This window comes from Miniopterus schreibersii, assembly GCF_964146895.1.
Source record: "Miniopterus schreibersii genome assembly, chromosome: 2".
Lineage (NCBI taxonomy): Eukaryota > Metazoa > Chordata > Mammalia > Chiroptera > Miniopteridae > Miniopterus > Miniopterus schreibersii.
Genome location: NC_138102.1, coordinates 176,265,084 through 176,283,305, shown reverse-complemented (window position 1 = coordinate 176,283,305; position 18,222 = coordinate 176,265,084). Strand labels below are relative to the sequence as shown.

General features: G+C 46.6%; 1 protein-coding gene across 2 annotated transcripts in view; it reads left to right on the top strand.

The window, feature by feature from the left end:
* The window catches only part of NUAK1 (NUAK family kinase 1), a 70,202-nt gene that overhangs the window by 33,375 nt on the left and 18,605 nt on the right, over nucleotides 1–18,222 (top strand). For both annotated transcript variants that reach the window (XM_081128385.1, XM_081128384.1), the window contains exons 3-4: nucleotides 14,608–14,759; nucleotides 17,202–17,267. In XM_081128385.1, the coding sequence (XP_080984511.1) occupies nucleotides 14,608–14,759; nucleotides 17,202–17,267 (218 nt within the window). The remainder of the gene's footprint in view (nucleotides 1–14,607; nucleotides 14,760–17,201; nucleotides 17,268–18,222) is intronic.

Below are 18,222 nucleotides of genomic sequence, written 5' to 3'. Positions count from 1 at the left end.
ATTTCATGACCCAGAGTAGGAGCCTCTTCATCAGAAGGCGGAGAGAGAGCTGTGTCAGCAGGAAGGTCTCAGGTTCTTTATTGGGAGGCATCTGCGGTAGCCCAAGTCCTACATGGAGAAACCTAACTTCCTCGCTAGTAGTGTGCCCTCTTTGACCTTGGGAATCCTAGAGGCCAAATGGGGAGCAGGTATCTGTCTGCCTCCCAAGGGAAGGCCAGAGATGAACCTCAATGGAAGAACTTCCTATTATCAAGGTCAAGCTGGCTTCAGTCCAGCCCCTGCTGGGGGCTTCAAGAAGAGGAGAAGCCCTTGCTCAGATGAGTGCCAGTGTGAATTCAAGTTCTTTCGGTGACCCAAAAGAATTTCCCTCAATTCATATTGAGAAGGCCTCAGTTCACCTCAGTTCATAAAACCCTCCGATCTGGTTTTGGGGGGTCAGTTCTTACACCACACAGTCCGCAGTGGCCTAGACACGAGACTGTGGGCGAAATGCAGGCCTCTCGGTGCCTCAGTAACCACACCCACAAATTGAGGATAGTGTCCTGCCTCTCTCCTAGGGATGTTGGAAGGATTAAGTGTGATGACGCATGTACTGGTAAGCTCAAAAAGTTGATTATTTTGAAGACAGTGTAATCATCCTAAGTGGTTCTTAACCTGGGGTCCACTGATAAGGGCATTTCATGGGGGAGCTGCAGGGGGTCTATAAACACTCTGGAATAGTCTGTCACTACATTGGACAGTACAAAAACCGCGATCCAGACGTGGATATTTAAATTAAAAAATAATTGAAATGAAAAGATTTAAAAATGCAATTCTTCAGTCGCACTAGCCACATTTCAAGTGCTCGCTGGCCACCTGTGTCCAGTGGCTGCCCTGTTGGACAGTATAGATACAGAACCCTCTCATCATTGCAGGATAGGGCCATGCTGGTGTAGATATACTCTTCTGTGGTAAGTGTGTAGGTTTTTTATTTTTTAAAAATTTATCTTATTGTTGTAAGTATTACAGATGTCCCCTTTCCCCCTCATTGATCCTCTCCATCCCACCCCACCCCATTAGGTTATTTTTTATGGGGGATGCATAGCTTTCCTCAGACTCTCAGAGGGATTCCTGACTTCAAATGGGTTAAAAAAACACCCATGGCCATCAATTGTTTTGTGACCTGCAGAGAACCGTATAAATAAAAGGTATGGTTTTTATCCAGAAATCTCTAAGGGGCTTAAGTGGGATCCTTTTTTCTTTTTAATTTCTTAGAGATCTCCAGTTTCTGTTCTGTGCTCTTTCCCTTCTCCCACGCAAGTTCCGTTTCTCCCACATCCACTAAATAACTGTGGAGGGGGCAGCCCCCCTCCCTCCCTGGGGGTTAGGAGCGGAGATGGCCAAGGCGCTGTTCTGGCTCTCACACCTCTATATGGCACCCCGACGTCTTCAGGTCTATGACTGTTTCTGCTTTGCTGCCCAGGACCCCAAGACATGAATTCAGACGCCCTGATGTCAGCAGGCCAGGTGTTCCCATTGGGCAGTTGTGGAAACTGAGGCTCTGAATGATTAATGACTCTCTGGGTGTATTAGTTTGCCAGGGCAACCACGACCAAGTACCACAGGCTAGGTGGCTTAAATGATAGAAATTTACTGTCTCACAATTCTGGAGGCCAGAAATGCAAGGTCAAGGTACCAGCAGGGTTGGTCTCTTCTGAGTCCCCTCTCCTTGGCTTGTAGATGACGGTCTTCTCCCTGTGTCTTCACATCTTCCTCCCTCTGTGTGTGTCTGCATCCAAATTGCCTCCTTCTCTAAGGACACCAGTCACATTGGATTAACACCCCCCTAATGACCTCATTTAATCTGTTATCTCTTTAAAGCCCCTGCATCCGTGCAGGGTCACATTCCGAGGTACTGGGAGTTAGGACTTCAACATGTGAACTTCGGAGGACACAATTCAGCTCATAACACTGGTGTCACAGTGAGCCTGTGAGTTAATAGGCTGGTTTCTCTGCCCCTCACAGAGTGAAAGGAACCTTCTCTCTGGAAGCTGATTGATTGGTTGACAGGCCAGTCAAGAGCCTTAGCTGAGTGGAGAGATGCATTAATATGTTTAATGAAAAATCAGTGCCAGGGCATCTAAGTGGCTGTCTGGATATTAGCCAAGTGAATAGAAGCTATTGAAGAACTTTGCAATTTTTTCCCTTCCCTTGCCTGCCTTCCCTCGCCTGCCTCCCCTCCCCTCCCCTCCCCTCCCCTCCCCTCCCCTCCCCTCCCCTCCCCTCCCCTCCCCTCCCCTCCCCTCCCCTCCCCTCCCCTCCCCTCCCCTCTCCTCCCTTTTCTTTTCTTTTCTTTCTTTTCTTTTCTTTTTTCTTTCTTGAGAGAGAGAAACACCGATTTGTTGTTCCATTTATTTATACATTCATTGGTTGATTCCGGTATGTGCCCTGACCAGGATCGAACCTACAACCTTGGTGTATCGGGATGATGCTCTAACCAACTGAGCTACGCCAGGGTGAACTTCTTTTTGTAACTTCTTTTTCAACAAGGACCTTTATGATTAAACACACACACACGCACACACACACACACAGTGGCAGCAGCAATAACGGCCACATGACAAAGCAACACCTCCCTGTAGGTTTAGGAACTCGGGGCCTTCATGAGGGGAAGGCACCACCTTGGTTGTATTATCTGGTGATATTGAAATACTAGTTCCAGAGAAAAAGTAATTCATTCGTGAAAAATATCAAGTAAGTGCTTAATATGTCAGGCACTGTTCTAGGCACTAGGAATACAGATGAGTGACTTTTGAACTGAGACCTGAATGGAGCAGGGAGTGAGCCCTTCGAAGAGCTGGGCATTCCAGGCAAAGGGAACAGCATGTGCGGGTGCTTAGAGGACGGGAGGAGCTTGTGTTGGTAGAAGTGACAGAGGGGCTGTGAGGCTCTGAGGCTGAGGGGGTGAATGAGTAGGATGGTGGCAGGAGAGAGGTGGCTGGAGAGGGCCAGATCTTGGTCACATTGGCTAAAGGAGGGAGTGTGGATTTTACACCAGGAATGAGGGCAAACTATTGATTTTGATGAGGGAAATAGCATTTTTTCCATTTACACTTTAAAATAATACTAATAATAGCTAGGAGTTGCTGAGTGTTTACCCTGTGCTAGGATGTGTACATGTATTATCTCATTTAACCCTTACATGATATGTGAACTGTTGACATCCCTACTTTATGGTAAGGAAAATTTAGTTTTTCCATGCTTACCCAACTAACAAGGGGGAGGGGGTCTGAGAGTCAAACCCAGTCAGGGACATCCTGGAGCTGCTCCTCATAAAATTAACCAGGTCGCTTGGTGGCCTGCAGTGACCTCTGATTGGGGGCATTATCCTAGACCCTGTGATAAGGAGAATTTCTGGCTTCCCAGAGATGGCTGTCTTAAATACGAGAGAGCATTAAATCTCAGCTTTGTGGGTATCTTAGAAAATATGAAGAAGATTGGGCCCATATCCAGGACACTCCTAGGGCAGGCGTTTTCTGCACAGCAGTCCATGGCAATGTAAGTTATTTATATATTATTCATAATACCTGCAGGCTCATTAAATCTGCAGCCTCGCTGAATCAACTCCGCTGTTCACCAAATCTCAAAAATAATTCCTTTCAAATGCTTCTATCTCAAACCAGCCCCTGGGGTTACTCTCCTGCTGACCCATGGGGGAAGGTGATTAAGCCGCGAATCTGTCAACTGTGCCAACACAGTCAAATAAAGAGCACGGAAATACCCCTTCCAGTGTGGGACAGAAGGGTAACCTAATCGACAGAGAAAAGGAAGGGATCTCTGGCACCATCTCCGAGCTGGACCCATGTTTCCAGTCAAAGGAATTCCATTCTCTCAGCAGGGAGGTAATGACAATATGGAAAGAGCAGCTGAAAAGGAAGTGCCCACCAGCGCTTTCAACTTGGTTGCCTAGGATGGAAGAGATAAAAACAGTTTTTGCCTGAGGTTCTGATTTCAGGATCCGAGTTCAAACATCAAAGGCCCGTTGTCTCACCCCTCTTTCCCCTTTGAAAACCTAGGAGACCCCATGAGACTGAACATCTTGTGGTACTTTAGGGAACCTTTGTACCCCACCTGGTAACAGTCCTGCAGGTAAAGGGGAAAGGGCGGGGGGGTGGGGGTGGGGGTGGAGACTGGGCTTGTGCCTTCCCTTTTATGCCCCAGGTTTTTGTTCCTGGAAATCTCGCTTCCTGGCCCTGCACGATTAGATCTCTGTATTGGCCCCTGGCATTGTGATCTGCCAGAACTGGCCAACCCTTTCATCACAGCTCCTGTCTTAGGTGAGGGTGATCCTGGCTTTCTGGGACGAAGTAGGTAGCCTATGTGGCACTTGTCATCTGTGATCTTTCGCCTTGGGAAGAATTCTCAAACTTAAAATAACAGAACAAAATAGACAAACGAGCATGCCATCTTTGATAAGCATGTGAATCTTATGCCCTTGCCCTATGAGTCTCAAACCTGCTGTATGCGAGAAGATGTAAAAGAGTCTGTGTTCTAGAAAATTCTCCAAATTCCTACCATTAAGACACTTTGGATGTGTTTACTATCAGCTAAACACTCCTCCCATCTCCCTAGAAGGACACATTGCAATATGCTTTTTCAAACTACCTGTGCCTCTTGAGGTTCTGATTGACTTTCTGGGAGGAGATATTGTTCTTGCCCTTCGGTGAAAATCACTGCTCAAAACATCCAGCTAGAGATGCAGAGGAGAAAACGAGATGGGATCTGTGGACAAGCCCACAGCTTTTGTCCCGTGTTGTTTACTGCAGGCTTGTGTGACAGGGCATTCCACCTCCTGCCTCCCCCCCCCCCCCCCCCCCCCCCCCCGCCTTCTCTGTGGCCAGGGGCAGTGAGGCTGATCTTTCCACAGGAGCCAGCAGAGGTCCTGGAGTCAGAAACGTAGCTGCCTCCCCCCCCCCCAAAAAAAAACCCCTGAGAATGTCAGGACCCTGATAAACTGCCTAACAATGCATCTGAGCAGCTGTTCTCAGAGGGTGGTCCAGGACCAGCTGTGTCAGCATCACCTGGTCCCACCCAAATCTACATAATCCAAAACCCTGGGGGTGGGGCCCAGGGTTCCCACGCACTCTTAAGTTTGAGAACCCTGCTCAGGAGGTCAGAAACCAAAGCAGGGCTGCATTGCTAGCATCAATTATTTGGAAATACCCACAGTGGAAGCCGTTTACATGTGTCTTCTCAGGCTCAGGTGTTCTAATTCAGGTTTCTCAGGTAGCAAGCAAATCCTGATTCTGGCCCTTTAAAAGGCAGGGATCAGCTGAACTGATCTAGCAAGGTCTGTTCTCATTCACTCATTCACCTATTTAGTCATGTATTTAGTCATTCATTTCTTTTACAAAAATTTGTTGAGCACTTATGTTCTAGGTGCTGTTCTAGTAGGGTGAGTATATATTTATTGTCCAAAGAGGCTTAGATTTGAATGAGCCAGTTGCTCTACCAGTTGTTACTGTGTGATCTTAGGCGAGTGACTTAACCTCTCTGAGGCTCAGTTCTGTTATCTATAAGATAGGGCCAATAACTAGCTATTTTATAGATAAGGTTGTGAAGATTAACTCAGATAATACATAAAATTCTTAAGCATAGTGCTGGGTACATGCTCAATAAATGATATTGATTCTTCCCAATGTGATTGATCTTTAGGGCTCTGAGAGGTCCTTTCTGGCTGGAATAGAAACTTCTATTGGGAGGTACTGGAAGAGAAGCTTGGGACCAGCTTGCCTAGATGTGTATCTGGATGCTGGATACACATTAGAATCTCATGGGGTGTTTATAAAAAATGCCGATGGCTCTGCCTCACCCCCGAGGATTTAGATTTAATTGACCAGGCTGAGAAATATGGACTTCATCCTGCAACTAAGGGGAAATGAGAGCCCTGCTCTAGAAACTCATCTTAGTCGGATCATTTGTCATCAGTGAATTCCAGAGGAGAACGTGTGTCTGGCAGCAGTCACCAGTGAGCAGTGAGCGATACCTTTGGGCTTGGGTTTACTTACTTAGCCATTTGGTTGCTACCCTCATCAGGGACTCAGAGCCCCATGAAACAGTTTGTTGAACTTGGCAAAGCGGTGTATTATGCTTGTGTTTACTCTTTTGAACCCATGGCGAATTGCTGAGCCTTGTAACACACTGCCTTTGCTGCCAGATCCACAAGTTGCACATGAAGTCTCTGCAGACTGGATCCGAAGGAAGGACTCGCCCTGGTTAATAACACAGCACCAGAGAGTTGTCCTCACTGTTAATCATATGAACCAGCTCTTCAGCTGTGAGTCTGTCCAGCCACGTTTCTAATGAGTTTCCTATTAAGTTAGCTATTTGACCTTCAAGTGTATTATTTTCATTGTTTTCTTTTGATTACACCCAAGTCATTTTTCTGAAGGCTGGAGATTAGAAATAAAACAACCAAAAACGAATGCTACTCCCTGGTTGTCCTGCCTCACCCTCTTGGGTTTCCTGGAATTCAGTATTTTCTAGGGCCTCAAATAATACCACTTGTACTTGAAGCTAATTTTTAAGGAAAAAAGTTAGAACTGTGTGGTCATTTAATATGGGGTCTTTGGGAATTAACTGGGATGGCTTTGTTAATTTGCCCTGGGCAGTCACAGCCTGCATTTAGGAAGGCTCATAGAGTGTAGAAGAGGTCCAACCGGCCTCCAGGATTTCTGACAATAGGTTCGTCTGGTCGGTATGGCTCTGAGATTGAGATCCATGCTTTGGAGCACCACTGGGGATTGAGGAAGGGACCCTAGTTAGGAGATCAGGCTTCCCTCCACCTCAGGCTTTGCTGTCTTTGAGTATTAGTTTACTGTTTCCTCCATTCTCTCACCTCCCCCCATCCCTCAATGGCACATGTATAATCTCAGGTGTGGCTTCTGCCAATACATATCCTTATTAATTTTGGATTTAATCCAGGCTTGTCTTCATATGTTCTTTCTTAAACTAATACTTGCCACTTAATAATAGCAGGTTAACACTTGTAAGTTTGCTTACTATTGCATGCTGTGATAATCTTTACAATAAGGATAGTCTTCACTTCAACAATGAGGAAACTGAGGCACAGAAAGGTTAGGTAACTTGCTAACGTTACTCAGCTGGTAAATGACAGAGTGTGGATTTGAACCCAGGTAGCCTGGCTCTGGGAGTCAGGCTCTTAACCACTGCGCTATCTTGCCCAATGAGGTGGACTAGAATTTAGAATTGACAAGATGAGCCATACATGGTGGGTCAAGCAGTGGCTAGAAGCAGAGGTGTGATAACTATAGGCCCGGCTTTTCCACTCTGACTGGTAGTAAGGGTGGGAGAAGTCCCTGTAGTAAAGCCCTCTGTGGGGAGGGGAAGACTAAGGCTGTTTTCCCACAGGGAGGGGTTTCTACCCCTTTCATTGCCTGAATTAGGGGAGCATGCTTTTTTTTAGAAGCTCACTGTGTCAAGTAAAAAAGCCTTAGCTTCAGTCTGGGGTGATTCTGAGATGTTCTGATCAATTGTCACTGCTCTCTCAGATTCAGGATTGTGTGTGTGTGCGTGCGTGCGCGCATGTGTGTGACAGAAAGGCTGAGACAGAGAACAGAGAAAATGATCTGGGAGACTGTGGGTGTGGCTGATGAGTGTGTGATGATGGTTGACCAAGCCCGTCTCATCAAAGCCCTGTTGGTTTCCATGGAAACGCCGCCAGGGATGGTTGTGGAAGGAGGGTGGAGTCCAGTGGCTGTTCCAACATGGTGCCTTTGATCTCTCCCATGCAACTACTCTTTTATCCTGGCCATGTCTGTCCCCTGTCTCCTAGGATTTGATATTGGGCCCCCAAGAGCACTGATGATCTTAGCAGGAGTGAATGGTTCTTGGCAGGCCTTCTCCATCCCTGTCTTCTGCAGGTCACTTATATACTTTCTTACCATTTCTTCTGCCTTCGGTGGAATCCACTGCTGGTGGTGGGTGGCCTGGTTGGCTGTGGTTCTCCTTGGACACACCAACCAACATCTAGAAAGTATTCTGATTTAAGAAAAGACAGTTAGTGAACTAAAGAGCCTTTCATTGTCCAAACCAGGAAACCCATTGACTCAACCCTGACCAACTCATTGACAGTGGGGAGCTGCCAGTCCATTTTAATTTTCTCACTCTCACTGCCCTGGGCTTTTGGACTTAAGGGATCAGAAGACCATTTTGTAAGCCATGAGCCCGTGAGATGTTTGAAATTTAGTTTTGGGGAGGAAACTGTTGACGAGGGAATCTTGTATTGACTAAAGATGTAATCAGGTTGGATGATTCTTGCAAAGGAAAGATGGCTCCATTTCTGATGAAAAATAAGCGATTTTCTGTGGATTCTACTGACCTTTAAGAAAAGAGCATCCGTGAGGAATGGAATGGTTCTTCTGTCTGAGGTTTTAAGAAAGTAATAAAAATGCTGCCATGTGGGGAGACAGGGCCATGGAAGGAATGGCAGTTCCCTGGAACTAATTTGGGATATGAAGTTGTTTGAAGGCAAAGGCAGGAAGAGAATTCAGACTGGTCCACTCTAGGCCCTTGGCCTTTTTGCTTAAAACCAACAAACTAGTCTTCCTTTCTTGAGGCTACATGTCAGCCAGAAAGATAGCCTTCATTTTTTATAACCTGCTCTCCACCAAGTATCCTGGAAATCGATTCCCACCCTCTCCCCTCCCAAGCTCATTATCTCCCTAAGTGGCCTCCTGCATTTGGCTTTCAAATGGCTGGTGGATGGTTAAAAATCCCAAGATCTCACTCATCAGCATTTCTCCCAGGCCAGAGTATTGTTTTGATAATACGCATATTCTCAAGTTATACAGTTGTGTTACTAACCCCGAGGGCAACAGGAGGGAATGGTTAGGAGTTGGGTAATTAGCGTGGTTGTGAAAGCCAGACAGATCGGGAGGCAGAACTGGACTGTCAAACTGAACATCTGATGAAATTCAGAATTAATTTGGAGAAGTCGCTGTTGCTATAGCGACCAATCCCCATTCTCTTTTGAAATGGAAAATAAACAGAAAACAAGAAAAACAATTCAAGTTGGTGTCTGGGAAGAAGGCCCTTCTGTGGAGCAGGAGAAGAGAATGAAGAGAGTTTGGATCTTTTAGGGTAAGCTGCAACAATGGTAAAACCCTCTCCCTCCAACAAAGCCCAGGTTATTTGCCACGGGTCATTTCTGCCTACTTTCTCTAGGAATCTTTTCGGGCCCATTCAAGTTACCTCACCCCTCTTTCTGATCATCTAGGTTCTTGAAGCCTGTATGGTGCAGATGAGCCCTTGCTTTATTTTTTTAAGGACTAGTTTTATTCAACCGGATAGCAACTCTGGAGGACAGACTGTGTCTTATGCTACATTTGCATTCTTTCTAACACACAGCAAAATGCTCAGATAAATGCTTTGGACAGGCTGATAAAAGAGCACTTTTAGAAAAGATAGTGATGTGGGTTCTCTTTAACGAAGGAGAATCTTTATTGAGTGTTACGGAAGGAGAGTCCGTGGATGGTGGCGGACGGTGGTGTGGAGTTGTGGCAAGAACATAAGCTTTGGAGTCCCGCAGATTTGGGATCTGATCCGGGAAGGATCTGCCCAGCAGAAATCCGTACGGGTGAGCATCGAAAGTCATGCATGCGAATGTTTGCAGCAACACTGCTCATCTCGACCCTCAGCTGGGGCAACGCAAGCGTCTGTCAGCGGTAGAATGGATACTAACCGGTGATACAGTCGCTCGTGGAGAGCTCGACGGCAGCGAGGGTGCGCAGTCTGACTGCAGGAACAGCACGGATTAGTCTTACAAATACGCTGAGTTAGTGAAGCCAGACACGAAAGAATATGTACTGGGTGTTTCATTTTTAGAAAAACTTGAAATGCCAGACGAACCTCCGATACCGGCTTATTTGAGATAGTCATGATCTTGGTATAGATATGTGTACACACACAAGCACACGCACGTCCGGGGAGATGGGGAGTGGCAGAAAGAGGACCTGGGGGTGCTCGCAGGGTGCTGGCCACATTGTTTCTTGATCTGAATGCTGGTTCCCTATTCATGGAGTAGGGAGAATATTACTGCCTATCTCACAGGAGTGTTTGTGTTAAATGTGAGAATCCAGGGCAGGCAGTAATGGTTCAGTTAATGTTAACTGTTGTTGTTATGAAGAAGCCTTCCAGGGAAGGAGCAGTCACTGTCTGGGGAGGCTGCTGGGGAGAAGGGAGCTCTGGACTATTTCATAGGTCCAGGATCCTGGATCCTGCCCTGTCCTTTGTCCCCTGTACTTGGCGACTCCTGGTCGCTTGTCTGACTCCTCCGCAGAGCTCCCTGTGGGCATTCAAGGCCTCGGTGTTACATTCAAGGCCTGCGTCTTCTTTCTCTTCTCGTGACCCCTGGCACCTGCCCGCTGCCGGTAGTTCTGCTTAGGTGCTCCTGCTTCTGCCCTCGCTCACGTCCCCTTCTCCTGGGCCAGCCTTCCCTCTCCTTCTTAACCTTGTAAAAACTTCCTTTACTATCCCCAGGGCCATCCGCATAGTGGGTGCTTCATAAAAATGTGTTGTGCTCAGAGCCCAGATCTGCAGCACGTGGGCATGGCCCAGTGCTGGGGCTGAGTCCGGCTGAGCTAAGTTTCTATTCAGGGCTCTCATTTTCCTGGTGGGCCTGGCATGTCAAGGGCCATAGTTTCCTTACCACTCTGGAGCCACCGGGCTGCTGGGTAAAACCGTCTGGCCAAGAGACACAGGCTTTCATTTTTCAGAAAGGAAACCCTTCCCAACTGGTGGAAAATAAGCTTTTGCTTAGTGACTAATAACATAAACACAGACAAGATTTCTGGGCTTATAAATAACCAGTTGTAAAAGTGCCCAAGGGAAGCAGCCCTTTTTGCCATAAGAATGGCCGAGAGCATTCCTGTCACCTTGTTGATAGTGGCCTGACTATGGGCAAGGAGCCTTGGGCCGAGCGTGCGGAAGCCGGTCATTCTTTAGAACAGATTCCCAAGGCCCTGCTCTCATGCATTACAAATCCCGGGCTTCTTTGGAAAAATAATACTTGATCTCTAAGGTTCTCTCTGCTTGAAAATCCTGTGGTTCTGCGGCAGCCACAACATGTTTGAAAGAGCGATGCTGGCGGAGAGAGGCAAGCCTGAGAGTTTTGTTTTGCCAGAGCTGCCTAAGAGGCAGACAAAGTAAGTATGAGAATAGCTTCCATTTATCCAGCACTGGCCGTGGCACTGTGTGTGTGGAGGATGCTGGACCCAGGAGCTCACTAAGTCCCCTGTGGCTGTGAGGAAATTGTGTAGCCTCATTTGATGATGAGGAGACTGAGGTCCTGGGGGGCTAATGCATGTGGCTAAGAGCATGGAGTGTGTAGTCAGACCATGCGCTCAGGCCTGGCTCTGCCTCGTACGAGCTCTGCAGCCATGGCAGTTATTAACCTCGCCGGACCCAGGCCTTCTCATCTGTTGAGTGGGGATACTCATAGGACCAAAGCCATAGGACGTAATTCATGCAAAATGCTATTAACATAGTGCCTGCACATAGCAGACCTTCAATAAGTGATGCTTTTATTAGCAAAGGATCAAGCTTCACGTATGGACACCACATGGCCTTCTCGATGAATCATTGATGCTTCAAGCCTAGAACTGTTGTTTGCCTTTAGCTAATCTAGAGTTATAACCAGGACCTTGACCTTGAGACTCCAGCTGCTTCCTGTGGGATGGGCGAGGCAGAGGTTCTAGAGCCAGGCCTGGCCACTTGGACACTTCTTTCACCTGGCTGCCCACCAGCCCTGCCTGCAACAGTGAGGGCCTGATTTTATCACTTGGATTTCATCTCATTCATGCAGTGTTTCCCGCACTGGCTCCTGGTTAGTTCCTCTGGATTTCAGTAGGTATATTGAAATGAACATATCAACCTGCAAAACTTGAGTTAAAGAAACCAGACTCTCCAAGGGCCATCAAGTATTAGCATTTCCCAAACATGTTACCCGTCTTTGACCATGGAACCCCTTTTTCCTCTAGAATAGCTTGCAGGGATAGTGCTCCATGGAACATGCATTTGGAACTGTTCCCCGCCCCCTCCAAATGCATCCAGCAGAGGGGCAAGAGCAAAAGATGGGAAATCAGAGAGGATGGGGATTTGGAGTAAGGGGTGGCTGGGGATGTGGAACAGGTAGACAGAATCTGGATATACTTCAGAGGGAGGACCAGCAGGACTTACTGATCGGAGCTGCTTAGTAAAATATTTGGTGTTTGAGGTCTGTTGAACTGAATATGTCTCCTTGATAACATGTCAGCCAGTTGGGAAGGGAAGAAGCTGGTTGCTGAAGCTGTCCTTTGGTTTGCATGGGGCGCTGACCCACACCTTCTGATAGTCACTGAAGGGACTGCTGGCTTTGACCTTTAGTCTTGGGCATTAGACTTTTTGGGGTGTGAGGCTCCTGTGTCTTTCCCTGTTGAACTCCTTTCCTTCTTTCCTCCCACCCCTTTTAAAATGAGAAAACCCTCTGCCCCCTTTCGGGGATATCACTCTGTCATCAATGGAGTCTGAGCCATGCATCCTGAGACAGCTTTTCCAGTTTGCAAAGTTTATTGTTAATGAAAAGTGCACACCAGGCTGAAATCCCTGGCAGGAGCCGGAGCTGCAGGGTACACCGAGGCCAGCAGCCGCAGGAGCAGCCAGTTTTATCTGGCTGTTCTCTCTCTCTCTCCTCCTCCCTGCCCTCCCCCTTCCCCTTCGTTTTATCAGAGAGGTTTGGCTGGACTTGAAGGAGCCAGAAAGGAACTGGAACTGGATGGGGCCTGTGCTTCTAGCTGCCAGTGACAAGGTGTGGGAGGATCGTGGACCCAGGTCTAGGGCACATTCCAGTTTAACTCAGTCCTGTGTGTGTGTGTGTGTGTGTTTCAGTAGTAGGCCCTGGGGTCCAATAATATTGATACCAACAATAATAGCTAACATAGAGTGCATGCCATAGGTGCAGGCCTTGTTCTAAGCATTTAACATACCTAATACCAATAAATTCTCCCAGCAGTTCTAAGAAGTACTAATAGTGTGCACATTTTACAGTTGACTAAACTTAGGCACAGAGAGGGCAAGCAACTTCCCCAGAGTTACACAGCAAGTAAGAGGCAGATCCAAGAATTCTACTTAGTAGAGTCTGATTCCAAAACTATAGTTTTTACTTCTCAAAGTCCAGGCAGAGGAACTGGATATGTAAACCAGCAAATAAATTCATATAGTTTGAAAGTCCTATGATGCAAGTATGGATTAGTATAGTGAGAGGCAGAAGGAATGCAGAGTGGAAGCCGTATTTGTGTTCATTCTTGACTGATGAGTTGGAGTTTCCCTGGCAGGGAAGACAGGTAGGAAGGAGTAAAGGGAGAGGGAAGAGCATAGCGGTGGGAAACAGCAGTGTGTGTGTGTGTGTGTGTGTGAGATTGTGAGAAACAGCAAACAGTCCTGCATTGGTCGGCATAGCAGGCCGGTCAGGAATTGGTAGAAGCTGACGAGATTATGGAGGAAGGTAGGCAGAGGTCCTTCAGGGAGAGAGGGTCTTAGGTAGCCTACAAGGGTTTTTTAAATTTATTTTTTATTTTTTTACAACTTATCGCTTGGGAGTGATGGATTTAAAAAAAATTTTTTTTCATTTTGTCTTTGCTCAAAGGACATTTTATGTGAAAGCCCAAGATATGAAACATAGCAATGGAGTACCTTTGGCTGAGGCTGTGCTGAGGACCAAGAGCCTGTCCTTTGAGGTCTCCCCTAGCCCAGCCCCCCAGGCATCTTCCTGGAGCTCCAGGGACTCAGATGAGCAGAGCTTTGAACATCACTGCTTGAGAATATCAGGGTTGGAAGAGAAGAGCACTTAGTGATATGTAATTATTTAGTGTAATTGTCCTCAATGCATTTAGGAAGTTTTGAATTCACTCATTTAGTAAACATTAATTGAGCCCTTATGCCAACTAGCATGCTGCGTGCTGGGGACACATCAGTGAATGAACTAGAACAACCCTCATATTCTAATGGAGGAGACAAAATAAACAAATACATAGAAGAGATGTGTAATGCAGCTAAAAAAGGTCCACAGGATCATGTAGGACCTGGTGGGCCACATTTGGAACTTTGGGCTTTATTTTGAGTGAGATGGAAAGTCTGGAACACTTTGAGCAGAGAGGTGACAAGATCAGCCACCCACTTTGGGTCAGAGTAGCTTATGAGGTCTGGGTAGCTGGTCCATATCAAATGGTTAATAAATAGTAGTTGTGTTTATTACCCATTTTCCCTTCTATAGGGGTGCTGTTCTAGCGGGAGGGGATTGTGAGAATGACCCCGGTAAAGGGAGTGGAGTCCTCAGAAAAGCAAGGCATGCTCCCTTAATTCGACAGTGGTGTGTCCAATAACAATAGTGATGATGTCACTGTCCACCTGGCTGGAAAGCTGGCCCGACTCCTCGTGATGTTGAATGGCCCAACTTGTGTCCTGCCCTGTAGCTGTTTGCCCCGCCCCTCACTCAGTGACATCTCTGCTGTCCCGGTCATGAGTGAGATTGTTGGATAAACAGGGTGTTTGTGTATTGCTGTTCCCCCCCAGTGTTTGAGAACAAAGATAAGATTGTGATCATCATGGAGTACGCCAGCAAAGGGGAGCTGTACGACTACATCAGCGAGCGGAGGCGCCTCAGCGAGAGGGAGACCAGACACTTCTTCCGGCAGATCGTCTCGGCCGTCCACTATTGTCACAAGGTACCGGCCGGGCCAGAGCTTTGGCCACAGATGGTTTTTATGGCATCACATGGTTTTGGGTTTTTTTTTCACATTATGAGGGTGGTGTCTGTTCACTGTAGTACTTATGGAGAAATTATAAAATGGAAAGATGGAAATTATCCAGTGATAACCCGTCGTTGACATTTTTATTTGTTTCTTTCCAATCTCCTTCCTCCTCCTCTTAACATTTGTTTTTTATTTTAACTTTTTATTTTGAATAATTTTATATTTACAGCAGTTTCCCAATAGTACAGGGAGTTCCCATATACCCGACTCAGCTGACCCTATGGTAACATCTTACCATGATAAATTACTGTAGTAGGAATGTATCAACATTCGTACGTTGCATTAACAAAACTTCAGATTTTATGTGGGCTTTGCCAGTTTTTCCACCAGTGGCCTTTCTCTGTTCCGGGACTGCATGATTTTTACATAGTTTGTGTCTTGCTTTTTCACTGAGTATTTTAATCTAAACATTTTCCTATGTTCCTGAAAATTCCATATAATTATTGTGAGTTTTGGACATTTAGGCTGGTTCCAATATTATAAATAATGATCAATATCTTTAGACATGAACCTTTTCCTCTCATTTGAATGATTTCCTTAAGAGAAATTCTAGAGGTGGACTTATTGGGCCGTGGGTTCTGAACCTTTCTCTGCTCTTGGTATCTTCTGTTGCATCGATCACACCCACTTGGGTTACCTGTAGATGCTCATATCCATCCTCTCGCAACACACCTAATGACATGTGCTCATAATACAGTTTCACCACTGTTGGTCTCTGGAGTAGGACATTAAGTCCTCAGATAATCCCAAGCCACGGTCTAGCCATTATAGTTATTAATCATCTTATTTATACTTTCCCCCAGAATTATTATAATCATTCACTCTGAGGACAGCAGTGACTTGAATCCAACATGGCATGCAGAACATCCTCGGCTTCTTCATACAATGACTGCACCATGGGGTCTCCTGGGTTGTCAGTTTATTGACTGGACTAATTAGAAAAATTTCACTCAGATGTCAAACCCGTAACCCATGTGAACATTACTTGACTTCTTCTTGCTGACTAAAGGCCCTAATGACTCAGATCATACAACATTTTGTATTTCATGATCCAGCATCATCAAAAAGCATTGCAGATGGTATTTTTTAAAAATTATTTGAAGTGTCTGAATACTGTGGGTCTTTATTAGACTAATTTCATCTTATGAAAACCCGGAATGCAACAGTGTCAACCAAACTACTCCCAATATTTAAAAGAAAGCAGAACCAGGTACCTTGTATTTCGTATCTTTCCTCTAGGAGCCTGGGTTTGTACATGGCCTTTTCATCTCTCCTGTCAGTGCTCTTGTAGATGTTAGGAACTGACAAATGGCAAGGAGAGTAATAAAGCACCAACTGGAAACAGGCAGATCTAAACTAAGGAAATCTTGACCGAAAGACAAAGAATTTCTAGCCAGTTCATTTGCTTAAAAGAGTAGCTTAGCTTGTAAATGTCCTTTATACTGAATAATGTCACAACTTTCTCCCTGCTAATTACCTGCCCAGCCCCAAATAGTTGCTCCTTTCAGTTCCACTCTTCTTCCCATGCCCACCCACCCCCTTAAAAGATCATTGGGTTTTAGAAGAGCACTGAGCAGGCCAGTTGTTACTGCTGCATAAACCAACAGCCTGTTGGCTGATGACCCCTTTTCACCTTTCACCTTGGCTGCTTGTCACTGCAGCTCAGCTTTCAGCCCTCCTGGCGTTTGCCTGAATGGAAAGGTCACCCAGTATGGCAGTGACCTGCTCTGGTCAGCCCAGTGGCTACGGTCTCCCCAGCCTCTCCCACCTTCACCTTCACCTTCACCTACACTGAGTCCTGCCAAGCAGAGAGGGACTTGAAAATCTTCCCTCCAGGCTGCTTTGGAAACACCCGTGGTAGCACCTTTGTCATCCCCAGAACCGATTGAACCAGGCTTCTTTCCAGCACTGAGGAGGCAGGCAGACAGGCAGACAGACAAGCAAGGTCTGTGGGCCCTGCATTCTGAGTCCCCAGCAGAGAAATCTGCTTCTTCCCTGGGAATCACATCACAGACAGACATTGTTCGCCGCCGCCTGGGACTGGGTTGCTTTCACACAGTGGAATGACATTCCGACAAAGGATCCCCCTGCTGTTTTACAGGCTCTGGGGGAGAATGGATTCCAGTCATTTTTCCCTTAACCACACAGCAAGTGACTAATGCTCTGCTGTCCCCGGTCTCTGGGTCTCTGGCGGGAGCTTCATGACAGTGAGAGCAGCCCTGAAGGATGGAGGCGAAGACCACCGGGCGGGTGCATCCTTCATCTGTCAGATGCTTCCCTTTGCTCAGCCTCCGCCTTCCTCTTTCTCTCATCCCCTCCTCTCCCATTCAACCCCTGCCTGTCTTCTCATTTCAGAACGGTGTGGTCCACCGGGACCTGAAGCTGGAAAATATACTGCTCGATGACAACTGCAATATTAAGGTAAACCTCTTGCCTCGATGATTGATATGCAGGGCCTGGGGATGGCATCCGGTGGGGGTTTAAGCTGCTCTAACTAGAGCCTAGAAAGAAGGTGGCCACTTCCTTCCCTGGCAGGCGGGTGGGGAGCGTCACTGGGCTTGAGTCCTCAGTTCAGTTCAAACAATTAAATTCAGTTAAGCCATTTACCCGTGTTCAAGAATGCCAGACATGCTTCTTCATGCTGGGATAATTAGGTGACTAAAATACAGTCCCCATCCTCAGCAAGTTCACGGTCTACAATCATTACAATCATTGCCATAAAAATACTCATAACAGTAACGCTTTCCATATGTATTTCAAGTCATATTTGTCTGATAGCACTTAAATTCGATCTTTACAAGAACCCTAGGAGACAGGTACTCTTATTTACATCATTTCACTGATAGGGAAACTGTGGCACAGAGAAGTCAAGTAACTTACCCAAGGTCACACAGTGGTAGGTAGTGGAGTTGGGGTTTGAACCCAGGTCTGTCTAACTTATAAGCCCAAGTTTGAACCACTCTGTGTGACTTGCCAGCAGGGTCCCAAGTTACTTTAGAGCTGGGACTCTTTCCCTGCCACTTCCTATCACTCCCACTCTGTGTCTCCTGCTTCTCCCTCCCACCCCTGAGACCTGCCGAGGAACTGGGAAGCTGAGTGAAATGGTGGTGTTTGCTGCTGGGAAAGAGCATCCCGTCAAGTGATGGAGTTTACTTTTATGGAGAATATTATTGCTGGCTGCTGCTGGAGCTGGAGAAAGTGCTCCTGGCCAATAGGGTTCAAGTGCCTCCTGCAGAGCGCTCCGAACGTCCTTTTGATCATGTCCGCAAAATAAGCAAACACGGTTTCAAAATAAACGGAGCTCGCTGCATGGGTTTCATTATGAAATGGCCTTAGTACTCCCGGCATCAGGGGATCCCTCTCATTAGCCGCTGGT